We start from the raw sequence: 27,892 nt of genomic DNA, 5'->3' as shown, positions 1-27,892 counted from the left end.
ATTTGGGGGATTTTTTTTAAATAAAACTTTTAAGTTTAAAATATATCTATTTTCACAGTGAAACTTCTGATGTCCACATTTTCAACTTTTTTGGGAAATCCTTGCACATTTTTTGGTGGGAAAAAAAAGTAATGTTAAAAGTGTTTCTTAAGAACATTCACAATAAAATCAACCAAAGTCCAGCGAAATTCACTGGATTTAGGTTGATTTTTTTTTAATGTTCTTGAAAAAAATGTTTGAAGTTTTACTGATATATCTGTAATCATTTTAGATATTTTTATGATTTTTTGGGGGAAGGCTTTTCTTTTTTTTTTTGAAAATATTTACAGTTTTCTTTCCACATTTAGGGGATTTTTTTAAAATAAAACTTTGAAGGGAAATTTTAGGGAATTATTGGAATTTTCTTCCTGAAGGTTTTGCAAATTTTCAGAAATTTGGGGAATTTTTTGCTGAATTTTTTTTTTCAGACAAGGAAACGATATTTATTGGTGCCCGTAAATGAGGACAACAGGAGGGTTAATACATAAATTCATAACTCAAAAATGTGAAACATATTTTTTCCGACCAGCTTCCTGCTCCTGAAGTGACTCATCTCTCTGCACAGACAGTCCTCCTTGCCTGTTCTGTGGTGCCTGACAGTCCGAGCTGAGGGCTGTGAACTCCCCATGGCGTCCACGTCCATGTGGTTTCCACCCAGCGGAATTATTGTCACGTGAGCCCAGCTGATATAAACACATGTCATATGATTTGCGGGTTGTTTTCCAACATGGCGGCCGGGGCGCAGAAGCTGGCTGTTTCTCTCCTGTTTGTCCTCGGTGGGGTTTTAAGTTTTCCTCTCGGCCAGGAGAGAAAAGACACGGTCACCTGCGGATACGAGGTTTTTGCTGCTTTTACACTTTGTTTACAGTTTTGTGCTTCGGTTTATGAGTAAAACAGAACAGCAGCAAGTAGCCAAAGCTGCTGCAGCTACTTTCACTTCTAACAACGAGGAAGTTACTGTCCTGGAGACTGAAAGAGGGATTATTTCTGCGTATACTTGTTATTTTTTAGTGTTGTCCTTAACAATAGAGCAGTGTCGTGTATGTGTTCATGGAGTGTGTATTTGTGTGTGTGTGCAGTCATGTCATGCCACCAAACCCGACATGCTGAATGTCCACCTGGTCCCTCACACACATGACGACGTGGGCTGGCTCAAGACTGTGGACCAGTACTTCTATGGAGGTCAGACACACAGACACCAGTACTGTATTTACTTTACGGTACTTCCCAACTGTTCTCATGTAATCTGTATTCTCTGTAATGCACCCGAAGAAAATGCACATATCTGCTTTATGTTTCCGCTTACATTTGTACTGAAGATTCAAGACTTTTATTTATCACAAACGCAGTTATAAATAGTATAAAGTGCCATGAAATGCATTGTGCAGCTGTTCCAGACGGAAACATTAAGAATAACGAAATAAAAACACACAATAAATATGTATGTATACATATATACACACAGATATATAGATGGGTAGATATGAGCAAAATAAATTTATAAGTCAAAGTGAAGTAGTGCAAATATTCTATACATACGAGGTGAAGGTGGACAGGATATTGAAAAGAGGTTGTGTGTTGATTGTCTGTTGTTTCAGGTTCAATGTATTGATCCCTCTGAATCAGTTTTATTGAAGCCTTGTTTTACTACCAGGCATCCTCCTTTTTAAAACAACAATGCTGTAATGCTGCCGACTAAAAATCTCATGAAGTCTTTTTGTATCTCGCGTGTCATTGGTAAAATCTCTTAAAACTCATCTCTGTGTAGAAAGTTCTACATATTTAGATTTTTTTCAGGAATCTCATCCTTTCCTGTCTTGAAATAGACAAGCATCGTCTTTTAGATAAGCATCGTCTTCTGAGTTTTGAAAATTTTAAGTTGTTTTCAAATACGTGTCTTGTCTTTAAAATTTTAAATGGTTTGGCCCCTCCTCCGCTGCAACAGTTCGTTCAGTATCGCTCGGCACAATCTGTTAAATCCACAAGGATATCTTCCACCACTGACTGTGCAATACCTTTTCGACGCACCACCTTTGGACAGTCATCTTTTTCAGTAAAAGCTACGGCTCAGTGGAATGCTCTGCCTGATGACATTAAGACCTGAAGTTCTATCAGCAGTTTTTAAAAACAAACTGAAAACCCTGCTTAAGAGCACTCAGAACTGCAACCATTAATGTCTTTTTAATTGTCATTTATGTGTGACTGTGTGTACGTGTGTGTGTGTGTGTGTAATGTTTTGATTCACTGTCATGTATTTTAGTCTAGCAATGTTCTTTTAATTGGCATTTTTGTGTGAGTGTCTGTGCTTTTAAGAGAGTGTGTGTGTGGAATATTTTGTTTCACTGTGTCATCTACTTTTTATTATAACTTTGTAATATTGTGATGTTTTTATTGTGACCTGCTGAGGGACTGCAGATGAAAATTGGCTTAGATCTAACTCTGGTACAATGCATCAAATGGAAACATTTATGTTTAATATTGTAAATGGTCCCTTTTTAAATAAACTGATCATAATAAAATGGCTTAGACGTAACTCCACACGACTGCTTCCTTTAAAATGTCTGCGCCTCCCCTTCGCCGTTTGCTGCAGCTACAGCTCTGCTCAAACACTGTAAAATTACTCCGCACTGCACGACGGAAAGTTGCAGTATTGGAGAACTTCAGCCAGACGTGTTCACATAAGAAAAAGATTCTGAAGAAGAAGCATGATGAAGCGATACAGGAAGTCCCACACTGCAAGCTGACAGAACTGGTTTCTTGGATTGTTTTGTGAGATAGTCAGAATTCTTGTGTTTGAGGTTGTTGGCGGTACGCTGCAGTTTCATGACATGGTGACACTGTGTGCTTATTTAACTTGTGATGTGTCCAGGCTTACGGAAGTATAATCTAGAAAATGCTGAACAGCTTCTTGATGAGAAATGGATGTTTTTTTTTTTTTAATCTAATGCTTAAAACTGCTAGATTTTTGTCCCTCATTAGATGGCTCCACTGAGGATAGACAGGAACACTAGGGGATGCCATGCAATAAAAGCTGCAGCAGTCTGCAGTTATACTGTGACGTACATTATAGCCATTTAGACATTGGCCACCTCATCTGATGCTTAAACAAATACTGTAACTGAGCAGTGTTGCTGTGTTCCTTTTGACAAAAACAATGAAGACGTTATTAAAAACAAAATGTGTTTTATATTTTGCCCGTGAAACCTGAAGAACTCGTTTTGTCTTCATAGAAAATGCAGCTGTCCCAGTTTAACTTAATCTTCTGAATTTTAGCCGTGTTGCATAAAGATTTGCAGGTCAACAGTTTGTCTCGTTGAATCAGCAGAACTGTTTTCCGTCAGTGGTCTTCACTAGCAGTAACAGTTTTATAGCTTTAGTGCTACTGAGTGACCAGCTTGCAGATCTTGGAATCACATGTTTTTTATGCCTAGCGTGAACGTGCAGGTGACTGTCATCGGTTCTTCATTGATATGTGAGCAGAGGTCATCTGTGCTGCTGGTGGCTTGTTATTGTGTAGCCAGTATCTGTGTGATACTGCATGAATCCACCTTTTCCTTCATTATATTTTGCTATACAGTACAACTGTTGTTTGCACACTGCAAAAAATGCCCCTCACAAAACAAGAAAAAAACTTATTCCAAGGAACTTTTACTTTGAAATAAGTGAAAAAAATCCACAAATGGAACAAGTGGAAATGGCTTGGTAAGATTTCTTTAGAATATTGAGATCTTAAAATTAGCTAGAAAAACTTATTTTAAGCTCTATTTTACCAGGATTGTCAAGCTTAGGTGTCTTAAATCTCTAGTTGTCCTCATTTACGGCACTGAAAAATATTGTTTCCTTGTCTGAAAAAAATCCAAAAATTCAGCAAAAATTCCCCAAATTTATAAAAAATTGCGAAACCTTCAGGAAGAAAATTTCTTACAAGTTTTATTTAAAAAAAATCCCCACATTTGGCAAGAAATAAAACTTAAAAAATAAATAAACTTAAAAAATAAAAAAATGAAAATTGTAAATATTTTTTAAAAATGAATAAAAATCTTCCAAGAAAATCCTAAAAATATCTAAAGTGATTACATATATATCGGTAAAACTTCAAATATTTTCTTTAAGAACATTCAGGAAAAATCCAGTGAAATTCGCTGGATTTTGATTGATTTTTTTTTTTTTTTTTCTGAATGTTCTTAAAGAAACATTTTTTTCGCATTTCTTTTTTTCACCAAAAATGTTCGAATATTTCCCAACAAATTTAAAAATGTAGAAGTTTTCACTGTGAATATAAACAAGATCATTTTAAGATTGTTTGACTTGACAAGCTATTTAAGATGCGTTGTCTTAAAAAAAAGTCCCTCTATCTGCTGAAATGTCACTTGTTGAGTGAATTTATCGGAAATCAGGTGGGATGAGACATTCTGACTAAAAATAAGACAGACTTGGTAAGATTTTGATTTTTTTCCAGTGCACAGGGATTAGAATTTAGAAAACAATTTTGTTGTCATGAAAGCTTCTTTATACAAGTGTTCTCCCAACGAAAAAAGGTTCAGAAATGGTGATTAAGTATAAATATAGAAGGAAAACTGCGACACAACTTTAGGTTTTTACTGCAGAGACTAAATCCTCGTAACTTCTTGAAGTTCTGATTCCTCCATTACAAAGTAAAGTGCTCAGTTTGTATGTTTCGTGCTTAGATCGTAATGACATCCAGCATGCGGGGGTTCAGTACATCCTGGACTCGGTGGTGGATCAGCTGTTGAAGAATCCAGACAGGAGGTTTATCTACGTGGAGACGGCCTTCTTCTACCGCTGGTGGAAGCGGCAGGACTCGGGCATGCAGCAGACGGTCAAACAGCTGGTTAACGAAGGTACATGAACTCGTCCTGTACAGCTGCGGTGACACTGGGAGGCCTTCGCTGCTTCCTGACTGAACTCTTCTTCTTCCTCCAGGGCGTCTGGAGTTTGTAAACGGCGGCTGGTGTATGAGCGACGAGGCCACCACCCACTACAGCGCCGTCATTGACCAGATGACCATCGGTCTGAGGTTCCTCAACGAGACTTTTGGAGCTTGTGGTCGTCCTCGCGTCGCCTGGCACATCGACCCCTTCGGCCACGCTCGTGAACACGCCTCCATGTTTGCACAGGTAGCTTTGCTTGCCTAATACTGTGTTGGTCTACTTTATTCTATTGTTCTTTAACAGACAGAATATCCACGGACTCATGTGAAGTATACAGATATAGAGAATATACATGCGCAAAGTCCTGAGATAGTCAGTAGTGAACCTCCTCATATGAAATATGTATATTATATATTGAATCATAAGAATAATAAAAAGAATTGACAAAGCAAAATATACGGAAGTATAGGAAGATAGAGAAAGAAGAAAAAACTAAATAAACAGGAAAAAAACACCAAACGATGATCAGTGAGAACCATAATAATAATTTAGAATAGAAATCAATCAATCAAGAAAGAAAGAAATAATTCAAAACAATTAAAAAAAAACATTATTCATTATTATCCTCTTCATCCTGGTCCGTAGAAGGTATACTTAAATCTCGATAGTACAGGTCTTTATGAAATATTGTTTTGTTTTTCTGAGTGTATGTTTAATTTTCTGTAGTTTCAGAAAGTACACAGTGTCCCTTATACATCTTGTAAATTTACGGGGATGTTACGACCCCGGCTCGTTGTGTGGGTAAGGATGGCAACATAATACGCCCAGATGGAATTCTGCGTTAAAGATTTTAATGTATATAAAATAAAAGGTACAATAATGAACAAAAAAGAGGCAACAATTAATAAATGTAAAAATGAAATACAAACGTCAACAAAAAGAGACTCTGAAGTAGAGTTATGTCGACGCAAAATCCAAATATAAATCCTAACACTAACTGTGTGTGACAAAACCAACGAAAAACTAGTGCCTCCAAATCCACAAGGTGTCAAAAGAGTTAACGGAATGCCGAAGCCTAACAGAGTTCTAAAGTACAACAGAGTTCCAAGTTCTAGCAGAGTTTCCACTGATCGAAGGCACAGGAGCAGGGCTGGTTACAGCGGCGAGCTCCTCGTCCTCAGGCTGGCTGGCGTCTTTATGCTGGTCCACCGTGGCACCGGATTGGCTGGCTCTCGTGCAGCAGCTGCTCATAATTACTCCAGCTCCAGGTGAAACGGATTGTCATCAGCCTGAGAGTGACAGGACATGCACACACACACCACACATTCACACAGCACACAAGCACTCAGAGGACGAGGTGAAACCCCAAATACAGCAACGCCCGTAACAGGGGAGATTGCTTCTTCTAGCAGAGCAGAATAATCCTTGTTGCAGTTAAAGTCATAAGGGATATGACGTCACCAGCCTGGCTGGTAATATGGCGATATGTCTGCTTTATTCTACTAAAACTCCTCTGATCCAGCAGGGCATGGAGGCAGGACCTCTGGGGATGTCCATCAAACAGAAAATGTATATTTTTCTCTACAATACAGCATTATAAGGCACAATGTATGGGACAGAAATGCAGTTTTGCAGTAAAACATGCTCAAACCATTACCTGTGTGTGTCGCTGCAGATGGGATACGATGGCTTCTTCTTCGGTCGTCTGGACTACCAGGACCGAGATCGCAGGATGATGGCGAAGGAGCAGGAGCTTCTGTGGAGAGCCTCTGACAGTCTCACCCCACCGGTGGCTGACCTCTTTACTGGTAACAACAAACGCTTTGCATGCTGGGACACTTCAGCATTCAGCACCAGGCCCCGCTTTGAGTAAATAACATGAATGATTTTATTTTTAATCTCCGCTTCCTTCACAAACAGGAATCCTTCCCAACGGATACAACCCCCCTGAGGGCTTCTGCTGGGACCAGTCCTGCAATGACCCCCCAATCAGAGACGACCCTGATCTGGAAGACTATAATGTCGATGACGTGGTGAAGCGCTTCGTTGCCATCGCCGAAAATCAGGTTTGACTCGCATTCACACCCCTCGCTCATCTATTTATAAGCCAGGAATGCACTATAATGTCAGCATCATCGTAAGCATCAGCCAATAAAGGCTTTGAAATTAAATATCAACTCAGACAACAGAGGACACCTTTCAGAATAAAAGCTTTGTTTGAAAATGTTCCATGGAAATAAATATGGCATACTGTACACATCAGAGTAGTTTTTTTTGCTTTGCCAAGTGAATGTAAACATTAAGGAAGCATTAGATTTAACCCGGTAAAACCCACCGTTGCAAAAATACATCAATTTTTGTTTTTTTATTTATCTATATTTATTTATTTGTCTATTTTTTTATTTATTTAGTGTGTTATTTTATTTCTTTTGGTCATTTTATTTATTTATCTGCTCATTTTTTTTCTGTATTTGGGTCTTACAAGGTTAATAGCACCAGCCAGTTAGACTTCACAATAAAAGCAGACACATGTTAATTCCACTGCAGGATGGACTCGATGTTCTGTGCAATGTAACTTATTATATATAAGCAAAAATCGTGCATCTTTCTATAAACTCATCACAGCTTAGCGAAAAATAACAGCGTGAAAAAATTATCATCCAATGGCTCACTTTACTTAAACCAGCGTCTTTTACAGATTTAATATAAAAAGAAGGTTTTTATCACAAATGAAATGAAATAACAGAATTCTGCCGATATTAGAAAACAATCTAGTTTCTGACTGAGGAAAGATGTGCATCTGTTTCTAATCAGGGCTTGAGACAAACCCTTTAAAACGTCTCAGCTGATCGTAGCAGCTCATGGTTTATCCGTACCCGAATCATTGCCTTTTTTGATCATCTATTAGGTGTAACAGCATGTCTGTGTTTTCTCAGCTTCCCTCTCCCAGAGATTGTCTTGCATCACTCCCATAAAGTGAGCTCAGGATTTACGTTCAACCCATTCCTCTTCATCAGTGTGCGGTTAGAATTTTATGAAAGGAAATGACTGTTTTGTTGTACGCAGTGATAAACTTAATGACTATTTTATTCTCCTCTGTTACCCACTAAGAAGTGAGGAGGGGCTCTGTGTTATAGATGATGCTCGGTTCTCTGCAGACGTTGTTTCTTAATGTTGTCTTGCAGATTTAGAGTTTCAAGCTAAACCTGTGTTAGCATTGTAGCATTCCCCTCGTGCTGTAACCATGATTACTGAGTGAGCTGTTGGGATAGAAAGTAGTAGTTTTTCTATCTTCCTGCCCCCGTCTGCCATCATCAGCGTTCTCCGAGTCAGGACCTCCCGTGAGCTCTCCCTCTCCTCAGCCTCTTGCTCTCTCTCCTCGTTTTGTTTTCTGAAATAATGAGCCATAGACCGCGTCGTCTTTGGAACACAGGAGCGGGTAATTGGATTGTTTTGCACGTCAGGCAGTGTGAGTGCAGGTAGGGGCAGACCGACTGATCCGGTGAAGAAGAAAAGTGCTCCTTTCAGTGCATAATTGCTCACACAGTAGCTGCTTCCAGAACAGCCTACTGATCGTCATCCACTAGCATGAACGTGACCACTCTCAGAAATTCATAGCATACGCAGCCATTCTGTAGCTGATGTTGGCATATATTTGGGCAGCTTCATGTTGATGTCAGTCATTCTAACTTGTTACGTTGCTCTTTTGCGCAGAAGTATCTCATGATGGCGCACAAAAAGCTGTCTTGAGAGAGTATCCGTCACTCCTTTTACCACTATCCTACTGAGAGGTAGGGCTGGGCGATAAATCAAATTAATTCGATGAATTCGCCTTTTTAAAACCTGACGATTTGAAAATTTGCCAAATCGTAAAATCGAGGCGAGCTTAAATATATACCAATACAGATTCTTCTTCTGCCTTTCACGACTTGTGCACTGGCGTTTGCTTCCGCCTCTCATCTCCTTCCACCAAAACACTCACCCCCCCGTCATGGCGGACAGAACAGCAGACGAAGAGTTGGTCGCGAGAAAAGGGCCTCATGTTACATCGATTATATGGAAGTGGTTCGGCTTTGATAAGACTGACGCAGAGCAAACTACAGTCATGTGCAAGGTTTGCAAAAGTACTGTGAAAACGAAAAGAAGCAGCACAACTAACCTCTTTCAGCACCTCGGACAGAGGCATCCTAAAGAATGGGAAGAGTGCTGCAGCTACGGGAGTGCGGCATGGCTAGCACTAGCCATAGCAAACAGACCGCAGAGAAACAACAAAAATCTATTAAAATCGTAATCGTCCAAGATGACTAAAAAAAAAATCGAGATTTTTTTTTTTTTTTTTGCCGTATCGCCCAGCCCTACTGTGAGGCAAACGAATACAAAATTAAGAGTGGTCCACACAACGTACTAAAAAGTCAGTTTTCTTATCAATATATCTGACATCTCATATTTATACTCAAGGATTCAAAAGCAGGCTCACAACAGACCATTCTCTTTCTGGTCTTTTGTAAGCGTTCATTCTTTCTCCCTCTCAGGCTTTGGTGTATAAAACCAACCACATCATCATGACCATGGGCTCAGACTTCCAGTACGAGAACGCCAACCTGTGGTACAAGAACCTGGACAAGCTGATCCGCTACGTCAACGGTCTGCAGTCGAACGGCAGCAAAGTCAACGTGCTCTATTCCACTCCTTCCTGTTACCTCCAGGAGCTGCACCGAGCTAACCTCACCTGGTAGCATGAGCTTGAAACTTGTTTTTGGGCTAATAGTGTCACAGAATTACTGTCTACAGACCTGTCTTGTGTGTTCTGATGTTGACCTCGTCCTCTGTTCTGCCCAGGGCTTTGAAGACGGATGATTTCTTCCCTTATGCGGACAGTGCTCACGATTTCTGGACCGGCTACTTCACGAGCCGGCCGGCGTTGAAACGTTATGAGAGGATCAGCAACAGCAACCTGCAGGTGGGCTGAGATTTTTACTCACTGTAGGGTGGTTTTTTACCGCAACTTAAAGTCCAGTGCCTCTGTAGAAACGGCACAGCCTTGGCTACAAGTAAACAGACAACTCCAAAGCTGTAAGACACTGTTATATAAAGCTACAAGACAAGTTATAATGCTGTAAATAACTGGGAAAAAAGATATTTTGCCGCTTACATTTTCATCACGTGTCTATGAGTTGCATTGATAAGTGCAGAATTTGTTCCAGAATCTGGTTCAATGTTTTCTTAAAGTTGGATTAATTTCCAAAAAGGAACATGATGTCACACAAAGACCATCTGGCTCTGATAATGTTATAATTACAGTGATTTAATTATTATTATTTTTAAACGGATACATGCATTTTAAACACACTGGTGATTTTTAAGGTACGAAGAGTCAAATCCAAAATTCACATCACATATGGCAAGTTACTTTAGAAGCATTCACAACATTACGCTGAATGAATAACTTCTGTTTGTTGTAAAGTTATAGAATGGAATATCTTCATTGTCATCATACAATAAAATAAAATGTACATATAAAACTAGACGAGCCCTCAGTAGAGGGCAGAACCACGCCCTCTACTGGTGAAAACCCTGTCCTTCCTATACAAATGATGCAATATGTATCAATTTTGATCATCCTACGTATATCCCTTCCTACTTGATCTGCTGACCTGTAATTCCACAACTGAGCAGGGGACCTTAGACTGATCTTCAGTGCCAAGTTTGATTATCCTGACTTCAGCAGTTGCAGAGATATCGGACCGGACATAGCCACATACATACATACTTACCCAGCCAGATACCGCACTGAATGCAGTAACCCCGCTGACATTCGTCAGGCGTGGTTAACAAGACATTGTTAAAAACATTGACAACATATGCACAGGAGGCCAGATATATACAATATTGGAGGTAACTGAAATGAAATAAAAACCAATAAAATAGAACAAATATGCTCAGGAAGCTGCACGTAAGCAGCATCAGTGACGTTCAGGTGTTTTGAGTTCAGGGCTCTGTTTCTCAACCTGTTTGTCCGCTCAGATGGGATGTTGGCATTTCAAGGCGGGTAGTCGGGTTCTGTAACGGTGTGGCTTTGTTTCATTCACAGACCTGTGACCAGCTGGAGGTGCTGGGTGGTCCAGTTTCCAGGAAGGGACCCTTTGGGGAGGGTGACAGCCAGACCCTGAGTGAGATTTGTTTTTTATTGTTTTACTGAAGCTATGTGGTGCCTCCATCATAAAATTAAAAACACTGCGTAAAGAAAATGACGCCAGACATTTAAGTGTAATTACTATGTTCCTGTTAATCAGTCCTATTGAAAAAACAGACAGACTCCTTGTTTGTGTATGTTTTTTTTGTTTTTTTTTAACAGAGAAAGCAATGGCTGTGGCTCAGCACCACGACGCCGTGTCGGGCACAGAGAAGCAGCACGTGGCCAACGACTACGCCAGGAAGCTCGCTGACGGCTGGCAGCACTGTCAGGTATTCCAAAGCCTCGCAAGAGTTTACCTTTATGTTTACAAAATAATATTTACGTCTATGGAAATGTGAACTATTTCCATGTTTTTTTTTTATGTTTGGTTGAAAATATTTCTCAATAGAAGTCCATAAAGTATGGAGTCACAGGAGTGCCACATCAAAATCTAAATAAATAAATCTATGTATCTTATCTATGTATCTTTATATTTCCAGATTTATTTATTTATTTATTTCGCTTTATATTTCCAGATTTATTTATTTATTTATTTCGCTTTATATTTCCACATTTATTTATTTATTTATTTCTCTTTATATTTTCATTTTTATATTTTATATTTTATTTATATTTTGATGTGGCACTCCTATGACTCCATAATAAACAGCTGTAAATATGCACAATGGCTGTAACGTTTTCAAGTTCTTCAGCCGACACAACGGGGCATAATTTGGGTGCCATTAGAATATGCCGCTTTTCCCATTAGAACAGGGGTGTCAAACATGCGACCCACAGGCCAAAATTGGCCCTTCAGGGGGTCCCATCCGGCCCACGAGATGACTTTGTGAAGTGTAAAAATTACAGAGAAGACATTAACTGCAAATTGTAAATTAGTAAAACTGTAAGTTTCTAATCATTCCCAGACCATAATTGTTTTCCATAAAGTAAAATACTGGATTGCTCATTGTTCTTTTGTCTTTTTATGTCTCATTTTTGTAATATTTTGTCTTCTTCCTGTTGTTTTGTCTGATTTTCACCATTTGTCTCACGTTTTTGTCGTTTTGTTTCCTGTTTTTGTCACTTTGTTTCCTTTTTGTCTCTCTTGTGTTTTTTGCCTCATTATTGTCATTTTGTGTATTTCTTTAATTGTTGTTTTGTGCTTCATTTTTGTCATTTTGTTTCACGCTCTTGTAATTTCTTGTCGTTTGTCTCATGTTTTGTCATTTTGTATCTCATTTTTATAATATCTTGTCTTGTTTTTGTTGTTTTTGGACTTTTTTAAAGTAAAATACCATATCATTCACCTCCAGATACTAAAAATACAGATGAATAAATGTTGTTTCTTTGTAGATCCACTGTGATCTGGATGATTTAATGTGTAAAGGATAAACTGAGGCTGAATGTTGTTGAAATTGAATTTAATTTTCTTCAGAAATTTCAGTTTGTTCATAATGTTTTGTAAAAAGATGATTCCTTAAATGTGAGCATTTTCAGAATGTGCTATTTTGCACTAAAACACAGGAAAAAAATTCATCGTTATTTATAGGTTGTTCAGCTGTGATTTTACTGGTCCGGACCACTTGAAATCAAATTGGTCTGAATGTGGAACCTGAGCTAAGATGAGTTTGACACTCCTGCTGTAGAAGGAATGGTCACTTTTGTCCATCATCCAAATACCAAATGAGGAAATATCTTTTGGAAAATAATGTTTTAACCTTCTGGTAGAGTTCCAGAGACTGAAGCTGTTCCGGTGGGACACTTTACTTACCTTAGGACACTTTAAATGTGATATTTTTTTTCTTTTAATTTGTCACATGCCTGTAACTTCGTAGCTTCTCTTTCACTTCCCTGCCAGGTCCTGGTCAGTAACAGCCTGGCTGCTCTCAGCGGCTCGTCCTCTCAGCGAATCTACTGTGATAACCTCAACATCAGTGTGTGTCCTCTCACTGCATCCAGCAAAAAGGTGAAGCAAAAACACACTCTCACACAGAATAAGCATGAATCTGATTCAGAGCACTGTGACCTGAAAAGCACTTCTCACCCCCAGAGTAAACGAGTTGATTGATTTATTTATGTTTTCTTGATGCTGCCAGGTTGTTTGAAATACAACACTGCCAAAACTCCAAATCTTACCAAGTCTGTTTGTCTTATTTTTAGTCAGAATATCTCATCCCACTCGAGTTAAGATAAATTCACTTTAAAGAGACATTTCAGCAGATGGACTTGTTTTAAGAGAATGCATCTTAGATATCTTAAGTCAAACAATCTGGAAATTATCTTGTTTTAACCCTCGTGTCATCCTGAAGGTCTTATTGACCCGTTTTAAAGTGTAAAAATGTGGAAAAAAAATATTTTCGCAGTGAAAACTTCCACATTTTCAACATTTTTGGGAAATTTTTGAGCATTTTTTGGTGGGACAAAACGAAATGTTAAAAAAAAAAATTTCTTGAAGAACATTCAGACAAAAATCAACCAAAATTTAATTTTGGTTGTTTTTTTTCCCCCTGAATGTTCTTAAAGAAAATATTAGAACTTTAGATATTTTTAGGATTTTTTTTGGAAGATTTTTATTCATTTTTTGAAAATATTTGCAATTTTTAGATTTTTTTAAAATAAAACTTTTCAGGGAAACTTTTAAGGAATATTCTTCCTGAAGATTTTGCAAATTTTTATGCATTTTTGGATTTTTTCAGAAAAGGAAACAATATTTTTGGGTGCTGTAAATGAGGACAGCAGGAGGGTTAAGGCACCTAATCTTGACAATCCTGGTAAAATATAGATTAAAATAAATTTTTCCAGCTAATTTTAAGATCTCAATGTTCTAAATATCATATCTTATTTTTAGCCATTTTTCACTTGTTCTATTGGCAGATTTTTCACTTATTTCAAGGTAAAAGTTCCTTGAAATTATTATTTTTTCTTGTTTTGAGAGGGGCATTTTTTCCAGTGTATGACCTGAAAAAATGCACTGTAGCTACGTTACAATACATGCTGCGTAAATACAGACAAACCTATTGGTCTTAATTAGGATTGTTTTACACTTGAACGATGCTCAGCCCCTCATTAGTCTCTCTGTCTGTCGCTCTCTTTCAGTTCTCAGTCAGTGTGTACAACCCTCTCGCTCGGCCCGTCACTTGGCCCGTCAGGTTGCCGGTTAACGGAACAGCGTACACCGTATCGGATGCTAACGGCAAACCTGTGGACTGCCAGGTCAGTACAGTTGTGAGGTCAGATGGTGACACGCGATGCAGACGGTACAAGGTGCTGCAGTGGATGATTAGCCTTCATGAGCCTGTGTTTTTAACATATCTAGTCCTCTGGCCACTCTGCCTAAGTTGTTGTCTTTTATTCCCTTTAAGGACTGATATTTTTGTACACTGTTTATGTAATAATGTGAATGTAAAAAGACAGAACCAGTTACCAGCTCCTCTGTGTCTGTGTTGAAGGTGGTTCCAGTGTCCAAAGCCACACAGGACGTGAGGAGGAACCGAGGCTTCGCCGTCAACGAGCTGGTGTTCCAGGTTCAAGCTCCTCCTCTGGGCTACAGCACCTACTCTGTGTCCCTGCTTCAGGATGGATCTCGTCCCGCCTCCACACAGCATCGCACCCCCACAGTGATCCAGAACAAGGTCTGAACATATCAGTAGGATCATAAGATCAGGGATGGCAAAGTCATTTTAGCTCAGGGCGTCGTTCAGCCATTACAACTCATTGTTTCGACAAAAAGTCCCAAAAGTTTTAGTTGCAGGTATCAGGAACTGAATGATATATTTTACTTTGTGATCAAAATGACAAAAGTCAAACAAAAAAAGACAAAACAAGACGAAATATTACAAGAATAAGACACAAAACGACAATAATGAGACCAAAAAAGCAAGAAAAAAAATGAGACGGGACATAAAACAAAACAAAACAAAGACAAAATTTGATTTAAAAAGTTACAAAATGACGACAAGAAGTTTTGCCAAACTTGGACCGCCCAGCGACAAAGATGACCCCTGTGACCTTGAAAATTAGGTCACGGTCACCAAATGCGCACTTGACCTGTGTCTTATTATGGTACACCTGTGTACCAAATATGGTGAGGCTACATCAGTATTTTATGGAGTTACACACGTGGACAAAATTGTTGGTACCCCTCAGTTAAAGAAGGAAAAACCCACAATTCTCACTGAAATCACTTGAAACTCACAAAAGTAACAATAAATAAAAATTTATTGAAAATTAAATAATCAAAAACAGCCATTACTTTTGAATTGTTGATTAACATAATTATTTAAAAAAACAAACTAATGAAACAGGCCTGGACAAAAATGATGGTACCTCTATAAAAGATTGAAAACTATTTGACCAGAGTGACATGATTAACTCAGGTGTGTCATTTAATTGACATCACAGGTGTTTCCAAACTCATAATCAGTCAGTCTGCCTATTTAAAGGGAGACAAGTAGTCACCCTGCTGTTTGGTGAAAAGGTGTGTACCACACTGAACATGGACAACAGAAAGCGAAGGAGAGAATTGTCCCAGGACATCCGAAAAAAAATGATAGACAAACATCTTAAAGGTAAAGGCTATAAGACCATCTCTAAACAGCTTGAAGTTCCTGTGACAACAGTGGCTCATATTATTCAGAAGTTCAAGACCCACGGGACAGTAGCCAACCTCCCTGGACGTGGCCGCAAGAGGAAAATTGATGACAAATTGAAGAGACGGATCGTTGGAATTGTATCCAAAGAGCCCAGAGCAACCTCCAAAGAAATTAAAGGTGAACTCCAAGGCCAAGGTACATCAGTGTCAGATCGCACCATTCGTCGTTGTTTGAGCCAAAGTGGACTTCATGGGAGACGACCGAGGAGGACACCACTGCTGAAAAAAACTCATAAAAAAGCCAGACTGGAATTTGCAAAAATGCATGTTGACAAGCCACAAAGCTTCTGGGAGAATGTCCTTTGGACAGATGAGACCAAACTGGAGCTTTTTGGTAAGGCACATCAACTCTATGTTCATAGACTCAAAAACCAAGCATACGAAGAAAAGAACACTGTCCCTACGGTGAAACATGGAGGAGGCTCAGTAATGTTTTGGGGCTGCTTTGCTGCATCTGGCACAGGGTGTCTTGAAAGTGTGCAAGGTACGATGAAATCTGAAGACTATCAAGGCATTCTGGAGAGAAATGTGCTGCCTAGTGTCAGAAAGCTTGGTCTCAGTCGCAGGTCATGGGTCTTCCAACAGGACAACGATCCAAAACACACAGCCAAAAACACCCAAGAATGGCTGAGAGAAAAGCGTTGGACTATTCTAAAGTGGCCTTCTATGAGCCCAGATCTGAATCCCATTGAACATATGTGGAAGGAGCTGAAACATGCCATTTGGAGAAGACACCCATCAAACCTGAGACAACTGGAGCTGTTTGCTCATGAGGAGTGGGCCAAAATACCTGTTGACAGCTGCAGAACGCTCATTGACAAATACAGAAATCGTTTAATTGCAGTGATTGCCTCAAAAGGTTGTGCAACAAAATATTAAGTTATGGGTACCATCATTTTTGTCCAGCCCTATTTCATTAGTTTGTTTTTTTAAATAATTATGTTAATCAACAATTCAAAAGTGATGGCTGATTTTGATTATTTAATTTTCAATAAATTTTTATTTATTGTTACTTTTGTGAGTTTCAAGTGATTTCAGTGAGAATTGTGGGTTTTTCCTTCTTTAACTGAGGGGTACCAACAATTTTGTCCACGTGTGTATCGCACGGAAACCAAATTGTTACAAACAAGCACACAAACAAGCAAGCAAGACCATGCAGCTGAAAACAATACCTTCCGGAAAACGCAGTTTTTCCAGGCGGTAAAAATAGACAAAAACGAGACAAAAATTGCAAAAATGAAATGCAAAATTACACAAATGAGACAAAACGACAAAAGCAAGAAACAAAAAGTGCAAAAGGACAAACGACATGAAACTAAATCACAAAAAAAATTAGATGAAAAAGTTACAAAGCCTCAAAAAACAGACAAAACAAGACAGAAAATTACACAGATGACGAGACAAAATAGAAACAAAACAACAAAAACAACACACATAATGAATAAAGCAAAACAAAAAATGACAATAAAACAAAAAACACGAGCAGGACAAAAAGTAAACACAAAACGACAAAGACGAGAAACAAAATGACAAAAACAAGAAACGAACAGCAAATCTGACAAAAAAGACATAAAACAATAAGAACAAGACAACGTATTACAAAAATGAGACACAAAAAGACAAAAAATGTTGTCAAAAAATTACAAACACAAGACAAAAATTACACAAATGACACAAATGAGACAAAAAACCCCAAAACCAAACAAATAAAGCAAAACACAGATTGACAAAACGACAAAAAACACAAGCGAAGTGAAAAAGGAAACTCAAAATGACAAATGAGAAACAAAACAGCAAAAACATGAAACGAACAACAAAAGTAAGTCAAAATTGACAAAAAAAACAATCAGAACAGGACAAAATATCACAAAAATGAGACAAAACTACAACAGAACAATGAGAAATCTAGTGTTTTATGATCAAAACAACTTGTCACAGAAACTATTCTAAATTTATAGTTTTAATAATTTATAATCTGCAGTTAATGTCTTCTCTGGAATTTTTACACTTTGAGGACCGGATTGGACCCTCTGGAGGACCGGTTTTGGCCCACGGGCCTCATGTTGGATATTAGTTTATGGACAAGAAAATGAAAAATTTTAAGTGTGAAAAACAAAACCAGAAACAGAAAGGCAGATCGTGATTGTTTGATTTGTGTTCCTCTTTGAAAACTTTGCGTGTCTTTGTGTTCCAGTTCCTAAAAGTGACCTTTGACCCTGACACTGGCCTTCTGAGCAGCCTGAGCAACCTGGAGACCCAACAGAGCATTAAACTCGCACAGAATTTCTATTGGTGAGTGTAAAAAAACAAAAAACCAACAAAAAAACAATAAGATTCTAAATTACAGAAAGTAAACACACTGAACCTGAGCCGAGACACGTGCATGTCTTACTTACTTCCTTCTTTCCTTCCTTATTTTCTTCCTTCTTTCCTTCCTTTCTTTCTTCCTTCCTTCCTTCCTTCCTTCTTTCCTTCCTTATTTCCTTCCTTATTTCCTTCCTTATTTCCTTCCTTCTTTCCTTCGTTCCTTCTTTCCTTCTTTCCTTCCTTCCTTCTTTCCTTCCTTCCTTCTTTCCTTCCTTCCTCCTTTCCTTCCTTCTTTCTTTCCTTCTTTCCTTCCTTCCTTCGTTCCTTCTTTCTTTCCTTCCTTCTCTCCTTCTTCCTTCCTTCCTTCTCTCCTTCCTTCCTTCTCTCCTTCCTTCCTTCTCTCCTTCCTTCTTTCCTTCCTTCTTTCCTTCCTTCCTTCTTTCCATCTTTCTTTCTTTCCTTCCTTCCTTCTTTCCATCCTTCTCTCCTTTCATCCTTCTCTCCTTTCATCCTTCTCTCCTTTCATCCTTCTCTCCTTCCTTCCTTCTCTCCTTCCTTCCTTCTCTCCTTCCTTCTTTCCTTCCTTCCTTCGTTCCTTCTTTCCTTCCTTCCTTCTCTCCTTCTTCCTTCCTTCCTTCTCTCCTTCCTTCTTTCCTTCTTTCTTTCCTTCCTACTTTCCTTCCTTCTTTCCATCTTTCTTTCTTTTCTTCCTTCCTTCTTTCCATCTTTGTCTCCTTCCTTCCTTCTCTCCTTCCTTCTCTCCTTCCTTCCTTCCTTCTTCCTTCCTTCTTTCCTTCCTTCCTTCCTTCCTTCCTTCTTCCCTTCCTTCCTCCTTTCCTTCCTTCTTTCTTTCCTTCTTTCCTTCCTTCCTTCCTTCTCTCCTTCTTCCTTCCTTCCTTCTCTCCTTCCTTCCTCCTTTCCTTCCTTCTTTCTTTCCTTCCTTCCTTCTTTCCATCCTTCTCTCCTTCCTTCCTTCTCTCCTTCCTTCTTTCCTTCCTTCTCTCCTTCCTTCTTTCTTTCCTTCCTTCTTTCCTTCCTTCCTTCTTTCCATCCTTCTCTCCTTCCTTCCTTCTCTCCTTCCTTCTTTCCTTCCTTCTCTCCTTCCTTCTTTCCTTCCTTCCTTCTTTCCATCTTTCTTTCTTTTCTTCCTTCCTTCTTTCCATCTTTGTCTCCTTCCTTCCTTCTTTCTTCCTTCCTTCTTTCCTTCCTTCCTTCTTTCCTTCCTTCTTTCCATCTTGCCTTCCTTCCTTCTTTCCTTCCTTCCAGGTACAATGCCAGCGCCGGTAACAACTTTCTGAGCATCCAGCCCTCTGGAGCCTACATCTTCAGACCCAACTCCTCTACCCCGTTCATCATCAGCAGCACAGCCAAGACAGAGAGCATTCAGGTACAGAGAGAAGCAGCAACGATTGGCGTACGTTTGTCTGTGAATCCGTCTGTCAGCAACATTACTCAAAAACAGACTGACGGATTTGGATGAAACTTTGAGGGAAGGTCAGAAATGACACGAGGACCAAGTGATTAGATTTTAGCAGTGATGTGGCTTATAGTCTGGATCCACGGCTTCGTTTAAGATTTCTGTATCATTACGAGATAGCGGCATGGCATCACTGTAACCATGACAACACGTGAACGCTACATCAGCGGCATGATTGCGATCCCACGACTGACTTCCCTGTCGGAAATGATACAAGAAATAACTGATTAAATTGTGGGGTTGTTTCCGAGTTTTCCGTACATGAATTTTTGGACTTTTTGGCAGAGTCTTCGTCATGTCAAGAAACTGCTTCCTAGATAAACACTTCCTGTGCCACGGGAGTGCTGCCAAAAATATATTGGAAAAAAAATGTTCCTTCAAAATAAATGCATGGAGGGAACGGTTATTTTAGACTAGCAAAACAAAGCCTTGCAAAAAGGGATGAATTGATCAACAGGCCTTTATAAGAGTCGTTTACACATATATAGGTCATACGGTTTGATATGTGTACATAACGTACGCATGTTTAACCCTCGTGTTGTCCTGTGTCCATGTTGACTCGTTTTAAACTTTAAAAATGTGGGGGGAAAAAAAGCTATATTTTCACAGTGACACTTCTGATGTCCACATTTTCAGCATTTTTGGGAAATCTGTGAATAGTTTTTGGTAGGAGAAAAAAAAAATTTTTTCTGAAGAACATTCACATAAAAATCAACCAAAATCCAACAAAATTTGCTGGATTTTGGTTGATTTTTATGTGAATGTTCTTAAAGAAAATATTACAAATTTTACTGATCTACATAGAATCACTTTTGATATTTTTAGGAAGATTTTTAGTCATTTTTTGAAAATATTTACAACAATTTTCTTGCCAAATTTAGTTTTTTTTTTTAAAATAAAACTTTTAAGGGAAATTTTGAAGGAATTATTGGAATTTTCTTTCTGAAGGTTTTGCAAATTTTCGGTGAATTTTTGGATTTTTTTTTTTCAGACAAGGAAACAATATTTTTTGGTAAATGAGGGGTTACCACACGCCTGCGTTTGGCTCATTTTCTTTGTGGCTACATCTATATCAAATGGCCACCTTTTATAGTGATTTCTGATCATCAATAATAATAAAATGCTCCATTTCTGACAGTGCAATATGTGGGAATGAGCAGCCCTCCACGTGCTTTTCTGCTTTCTTCATGTCACTCTTAAATCAACAACCCTGACTTCTTTAAATGTTTAATTAAAACACGACATGTCGGTAATTACGTAGCTTTATTTTGACAAGCTCATAAATGAACAACAGGCTGCCGTGTCACATCTGTTTGTGTCGGCTGTGACACTGAGAATGACGAGCTAGTTTAACTTCAGATCCGTTAATTGGCACTTGTGTGTGTCAGAAAGATGCTTGAAACATGAACAAATATTTTAAATTGCTGCTTTCAATAGTTACCTTGCTAAAATCTGATTATATTATGTTAATAATTTTCCGTTCTACTCCCTTCAACCCCAGGGCTCAGTGGTGCAGGAGGTGAGGCAGTGGTTTTCTCCGTGGGTGTCTCAGGTGGTTCGTCTGTATGCCGACAGCAGAGCTCTGGAGCTGGAGTGGACCGTCGGACCGGTGCCCATAGAGTGAGTCTGGTTCTACGTCTGATTGATTTTGACTGTTATGGATTAAACTAGGGCTGGCCCGAACAGTGGTTTCTGGCCTCCGAATATTCGGGCCCTATTAAAGACGACTATTCGTTCCGCCCCGTAACGTCCGTCGGATCCGTTCGTCTGGTCTCCCGGGTCCAAATTTAGCCATCGTTTTGTCTTCAGTTAAACTGAAGAATTCCCAAACAGCGGAGGTCTTCAGCATCTTGTCTTGTGTTTATGCAACAAAGTGAAGCGTGACGTCAGAGTCAGCAGCCACCCGGCCATTCGGATGGTGGTAGGAAACGTATCCGGATACGAATATCCGGGTATTCGGGATATTCGGGTCCAGCCCTAGATTAAACGCATCGCTTCATCTCACTCTTCCTCTCTTTGTTGCTCAGTGACAGCCTGGGCAAGGAGGTGATCACTCGTCTGGACACCAGCATCCAAACCGGTGAATATTTCTACACAGATTCCAACGGCAGAGAAATACTGCAGAGGAAGTAAGCAACGTAAATGTTACCGTTTGAAAATCTGGTGGAGGTTAGATGCAGTGTTGTTTAAAATATAACTACTGGTAAAACCATTTTAAGTTTTGTGTTTTGATTAATAATCAGAGGAAATGCCATAAGGACACTCATGTAGCTCAGTGTATTTTATCTTTATTTTTTCCCTCAACAGGAAAGACTTCCGGCCCACCTGGCAGCTGAGACAGTCCGAGCCCGTCGCTGGAAACTACTACCCAGTCAACTCTCGTGCTTTTATTAAGGTGTGTGTTTTCTTTCTAAATGAGGGAATGATTACTGACCTGTAGGAAAGAAGCATTCCAAATGAAAGTCTAAATTCTTTGGATTATTTAAAGTGTAATGTTTTTTGTCTCTCTCTTGGGGAAGATGAGAGCAAAAAGCGTTCTAGTGGGCTGTTTTCTTCGTTCGTTTATTACCTCCGCCAGGAGGATATGTAATCACCGGAGTTTGTTTGTCTGTCCGTCTGTGTGTGTGTTTGTCTGTTAACAGCATAACTCAAAAAGTCATGGACGGATTTTCACCAAATTTTTACAGGATGTCCGGAAGAGCACGAGTAAGAATCAATTAGATTTTGGAGGTGATCTGAATCACCGTCTGGATCCAGGAATGTTTTGAAGGTCGAAGGACAATTGAGATATGGCCGCCAGGCGGCCGCCGGCCATCTCTCAATTGTACAGACAGAGGTCGCTGCAACGATCCCAGGCGACGGCCGAATCCCCCGCGGCAGGTTCGGGCTTCCTGGGCGAGTCGGGACCGATGAAACGAAGCGGCGGCGACGCGTACGGTACCGTCGCGCGCAACGGTACGTGCGTGCAGCGGCGCCGCATGCAAAACACTGTGCTGTTACACTGTGCATGCATGTTATGCTTTCTGCACAAACTGTTGAAACTCAATACAATCCGTCCATGACTTTTTGAGTTATGCTGTTAACAGACAGACGGACAGACAGATGGCCTGGCGGAGGTAGGCGCTCTCCAAGTGCTTTTCTAGTTTGGTTAAGTGCTTGGTGTATCTTCAGTGTTCTAAGATGTATGGCGGACTCACTCCAATCGTACAAGCTGCCTTTGTGTTTCAGCAGAGCCACAAGTTAGTTTGTGAGTTTGAACGAGGAGTAGAGAAAGGTAGATGAAACTGAGATGAGTTGTTGGAGGTTAAACCAGTGACTAGAGAGAGACTTTAACCCTGTAAACCCCACGGGAGCGGCGCTGCTCCCGTTTATCGAGCGCTCTTTAACCCTTGTCGTCCTGACCCGCTTTAAAGTTTGAAAATGTGGGAAAATATATAAATTTTCACAGTGAAACTTCTGATGTCCACATTTTCAACTTTTTTGGGAAACCTCAGAGCGTTTTTTGGTGGGGAAAAAAAGAAATGTTAAAAATGTTTCATCAAGAACATTCACAAAAAAAACAATCAAAGTCCAACGAAATTCTCTGGATTTTTTTTTTTTGAGAATGTTCTTGAAAAAAATAGAAGTTTTACTGATATATCTGTAATCATTTTAGATATTTTTTGGGAAGATTTTTACTCATTTTTTGAAAATATTTACAGTTATCTTTCCACATTTAGGGGATTTTTTTTTTTTAAATAAAACTTTTAAGGGAAATTCTAAGGAATTATTGGAATTTTCTTCCTAAAGATTTTGCAAATTTTCAGAAATTTGGGGAATTGTTTTTGCTGAATTTTTGGATTTTTTCCAGACAAGGAAACGATATTTTTCGGTACCCGTAAATGAGGACAACAGGAGGGTTAAACTACCGTAACCGCTCAACCATTTGCACCGGAGAGAAAATTCAATCTGGTCCTAAAAGAAGAGAAGATGCACTTTACGGGGTATTATGGTATGTTAAAGGAATCGCGTGCAACGACGTCCATCACAAATCCCACGGGTTGCAGCACCGCTTTTTACAAGTAAAAATAGAAAACTTTGGAAGTATTTATTATAGTTCATATTTTGCATTTTTGTTGTCTAATATTTTGTTCAATTCCATTTCCTAATTTAGTAAAATCCTGAAAAATCCAAGTCAGTTTTTTTCCCCACTTTAAACTATTGTTGCATTGTCTAAAGTCATAGTTTGTCAGATATTGAAAGCTGAGGTTGACTCTTTTACATCCCAAATAAAACCATCCAGGCGGCCTGTGTGACCCTGGGGTGTAAAGTGTGTACCTCCTCCTGGTTCATTGTGTGTTTGTGTGTCTTCAGGATGACGTGGACCAGCTGACCGTGGTGACGGATCGCTCTCAAGGAGGAGGCAGCATCCGCAACGGTTCTCTGGAGATCATGGTGAGACGCATAAATTCGCCCGTCAGCGTGTTGGGACACAAACCCGTACGGCCCGTGAACGCTCTGCTCGCTTTAATGCCGTTTCTCTGCTCGGCCTCAGCTCCACCGCCGGCTGCTGTACGATGACGTCCGCGGCGTTGCTGAGCCTCTCAACGAGACCTCGGACATCTTCCCTGAGGGTCTTGTGGTCCGTGGCCGCCTGCTGCTTTCTCTGGATCGCCCACCCCACGCCGCCGACGCACACCGTCCCCTGGCCCAGGAAGTCGTGCTACAGCCCCTTCTGACGTTTACCGATGGAGATCTGAACCCAAACACTCGACTGGAGGTGAGTCGACTCAGCGTCAGCAACTGTTAGGTTGTGTGCAGCCTTGGCAAGGAGGAGGGAAAAAACATATGCTTTAGTTGTTTGTACAAGTCAAGTATTTAAGAATAGCGATAGAAATTTAAATTCTGCTTCCTAGTTTGTATTTGCTTCACAAATGGCGTCTACATATGTTTATAAAATACTAAAAATAGTAGAGAGAGGTCACAAATATGAGCATATCCAAACAAATGTTTTCAAGGTGCTGCGCTACAAATAAAGCAGCTGCGATGTTTTGATCTTTTAGAGCGAAACATGCCTTTAAAAATAAAATAAAATCACGTTTTTGAAGCCTAGAAGTGTGCAGACCTTTTTGAGACCTGAAACCCAGTAGAACTGCAATGATTAATTCATTATTCGTAGCAGACCAAAAGAATGTAAAACACAAAAACACCCATTTGAAAGCTGCTACTAGCACTGGCATTTGATTATCGTGATTAATCAAGAAAAAAGCTGCACCGGCTAACATGAAATTGAGGTAACTTGAAGCTCTTTTGTGGATTCTGGAAGTGCTGTGGAGCTTTTCTTGTGTGAGTGTGCATCTTTTTTGTTTGTTTGGTGCTTGTTGTGGACACACATTCATTCAAATGTTCCAGGAAAAACAGGAAAGACGACGAGTGATTGATGGTACACAAAAAATCAGCTTTACAAATGCATCCATGACAGCAACACGGCGTGTAAAGACGCCACGGGGCATCTTTAAACTGTTTATGGTTGAAGAATAGTTTGGTTTGCTGCTGTGATCTGGATTATAGACACTAAAGGCAGCATTTGTGACCGTCTACTGTCTGTTTCAGTCCTTGTCTCCATCTGTCCTGTGCATGAACTCCTGTTCAGCTGCTGGTTCCGTCCCTTTTCTCTCCTGTTGTGTATTTATTTGCATATTCAGGCATCATTTTACTGAATCTCCGGGGAGCTGAGTTGCCTTTAGCTCCAGCTTGCACTGACATGTTTTCAGAGCCGGCAATTAGCTGAACATAATATTAACCTGTTCATGGTAATTACACAGAGAAGGTGATCAAAATACGCCACGCAAACAGATCAATCAAAATGGAACGGGCTGTGAACGGACCGAGTGGCACGTCCGACCGGGCTCACAATGAATTGGTGGTCTCTCTTTGTGCAGTTCTCAGGGCTTCAGGCTGCGCTGCCCCCTGCTGTCCACCTCCTGACACTCAGTCAGTGGGACAAAGACTCGGTGCTGCTGAGGCTGGAGCATCAGTTCCAGAGCTGGGAGAGCAAAGTGAACTCGCGACCCGTCACCGTCAACCTGCAGGTGAGGCGTTCAAATGCACGCTACAGCTGCTCCAGCCAGTTTGATGGCTTTATCCAGTCATTTCCTGGTATGAGCTTAAAGTGTTTATCTTCTTAACCGTATCTTTTCTGTGCTTGCAGAAGCTGTTTTCCACTCTGGATGTTCTGGGCGTGTCTGAGCTAAACCTGTCGGCCAATCAGTGGAAAGACGAGATGAAGCGCTTTGACTGGACACCTCAGAAAGGTACAGGACGCTCAAATCCATCATTAAGTTCCTTGTAGAAGCTCTGAAACGTGCTGTTGTTTTTAATGAGTGCAAGGAGAGACCGGTTTAAAAGCTTGCAGCAGGGTTAGAAGACGGCTGAAGTACAAGACAAATGCTCAACCAAGCATCAAAAACAAGCGGTCAGATCCCAAACATTGTTGACATATTTACTTGGTCACATAGTTGCTGATTTTAATCTGAATTTTTCCCAATAATGTGGCTTTGTTTGCTGAAGAAACAGAAGTATTTGTAAAAAGAAAAATATTTTTAGAGCTATTATATATATTTCTCAATCTAAAGTGTTATTTTTAAAATACGCATATGTATTTTTGTATCTGAATCTGCTCATCAGTAATATGTTAATATAAGCGTGTTATCAGGTACCACATGCAGCATCTTGTGGGCAAAATTGATGTTTTATTGGCGAAAGTATAGCAGGAAGAACACAATCAAAAAAAAAAATGGTGAAAAATACAGCAAAAGTAAATGAAGTGAAAGGATAAAAGAAAAAACAAACCCAAAATGTGTATTTGGTTTCCTTTTCTGCACTTCGCTTTAAACCAAAAAACCTTTAAGTGTAAATAAAAGGTTTGGGAGTTTTAAGATAAACTCATTTTCTGTGTGAGGGAGGGGATTCAGACTTCCAATCCCAAAAATGCACATTTCCCAGCAGCTTTGGCAAGAAGAATGAAGCGTTTAAACTAGATTTGTGTTCAGTGGGTTCAGGTCTCTTGTGAAAATATTCTTTTCTGTATTTTCTGACGCAGTTTTAATGATTTCATTCCAAAACTCTGCATCGCTGCTGATTGTCCGGATACATCACCTGGCTGCGTTTCAAAGACCAGCTGAGCTCCCGAAGCGACTTCTAACTCCGGCCTTTAGCCTCCTGCTGAAGGGGATCAGAAGAGATTCTGTGCTTTGAATCCAGCTGACAAATCACCACAGATGACCAGCAGGCAGCCATATGTTGGAGAACTTGTCTCGCCTGGCAGCTCACCAGCTCCGGCCGCCTGCCAGTCACTGATGGAGCGCTTGGCTGGAAGTTGTCCGCTCGTGTTAAACTGTAGATTTAAAAGAGAAATCCACTGACGCCTTTAAATCTGCAGTGGTGGTAATCAGCTCTCCATTACAGCCAACCTAAGGGTTCAGGCCGTCTCCCTGCAGGCGCCTGATTAAGCAGACGGTGTAGTATAATGAGTCATAAATGCATTGTTATGGTGCATGGATTCATCGTAAACTACGGGCTATTTTAGTGCCTTACTAAGACTCCTCTGGCTGGTTATATCTTCTGTGAGGGGCCTTTTGGATAATTATTGGGGGGAAAAAGTGCCATTTCTGGTCATTTTTACTCACTGTAGCTGTTTTTCAGGTGAGAAGCCCCTGCTGAAAACATTTGAAGACCCTTCCACGTGGGAGGTGACCTTGAGGCCCATGGAGATCCGAACCTTCCTCCTCAGAGTCCACCTCAGATAGCCAATCACACGCTTCAGATGAACAGCAAATTATCAGTGTAATGAAGTTTGTGTGGCATCCTGCTTGAGTTGATTTGAGCAATAAGGACTGTTTGGAAATGTGCACGTATTTAAAAAAAAAAGGACGAAAAGGGTTCTGTGTATAAAAAATAAGAGGCTGCATTCATGCTGCAGGAGTGAGTGACAAGCCTGAGCAGGGATTCCAGAATCACATCAGGATCATGTTATTTCTAACTTTACAGCAACAGAAAGCAAACTGGATTGTGAGATGCTTTTTTAGGACTGACTGTCTGCACATGAGCCTCACTTAAGATGCACAGAATGTACAAAACATCATCCAACCGCACACCCAGAAACAGTTTTGTGGAGTTTTTATTGTTTGTTTTGCAGCACATTCATTTTTGATACACAGAAAATCCTTTTTTATACTTGATCTGTGCCAACTCTTACTGCCTGACGTGCAATAAGTGTAACCTTCTTGTTTCTGCCGATATGTTAATATACTTTGAAAATGATTTTATACTGATCATCAAGCAGCTGCTAATAAAAAAATCCATCATTCTTA

At 39.9% G+C, this 27,892-nt stretch overlaps 1 protein-coding gene across 3 annotated transcripts; it reads left to right on the top strand.

Annotated features, from left to right (window-relative positions):
• The first annotated feature begins 720 nt into the window (after positions 1-720).
• On the top strand, positions 721-27,892 carry man2b1 (mannosidase, alpha, class 2B, member 1). 3 transcript variants are annotated; one of them, XM_051945086.1, is made up of 23 exons: positions 759-877; positions 1,119-1,221; positions 4,728-4,901; positions 4,984-5,177; positions 6,607-6,739; positions 6,852-6,997; positions 9,464-9,663; positions 9,771-9,891; positions 11,023-11,101; positions 11,287-11,396; positions 12,965-13,072; positions 14,203-14,319; positions 14,556-14,738; positions 17,952-18,049; positions 19,331-19,451; positions 21,043-21,161; positions 21,569-21,670; positions 21,849-21,936; positions 23,895-23,975; positions 24,076-24,300; positions 25,463-25,612; positions 25,732-25,834; positions 27,225-27,892. In XM_051945086.1, exons 1-23 carry the CDS (start codon positions 767-769, stop codon positions 27,326-27,328), a joined length of 2,970 nt encoding a protein of 989 aa, XP_051801046.1. In that variant the 5' UTR covers positions 759-766; the 3' UTR covers positions 27,329-27,892. The 3 variants fall into 3 exon arrangements, with proteins under 3 accessions (XP_051801047.1, XP_051801046.1, XP_051801048.1); XM_051945087.1 differs by lacking the exon at positions 1,119-1,221 and having other exon boundaries at positions 721-877; XM_051945088.1 differs by lacking the exons at positions 23,895-23,975; positions 24,076-24,300; positions 25,463-25,612; positions 25,732-25,834; positions 27,225-27,892 and adding an exon at positions 22,229-22,324.

This window comes from Acanthochromis polyacanthus, chromosome 3, assembly GCF_021347895.1.
Source record: "Acanthochromis polyacanthus isolate Apoly-LR-REF ecotype Palm Island chromosome 3, KAUST_Apoly_ChrSc, whole genome shotgun sequence".
Taxonomy (NCBI): Eukaryota; Metazoa; Chordata; class Actinopteri; family Pomacentridae; genus Acanthochromis; species Acanthochromis polyacanthus.
This window is presented reverse-complemented; position numbering and strand designations above follow the sequence as displayed.

Bases quoted from the DNA above. Each gene is read 5' to 3' on its own strand.
- man2b1 (XM_051945086.1), top strand. From the start codon at position 767: ATGGCGGCCGGGGCGCAGAAGCTGGCTGTTTCTCTCCTGTTTGTCCTC. The intron at 4,902-4,983 runs GTACATGAACTC...TTCTTCCTCCAG, and splicing joins CAAACAGCTGGTTAACGAAG to GGCGTCTGGAGTTTGTAAAC. The intron at 6,998-9,463 runs GTTTGACTCGCA...TCTCCCTCTCAG, and splicing joins TTGCCATCGCCGAAAATCAG to GCTTTGGTGTATAAAACCAA.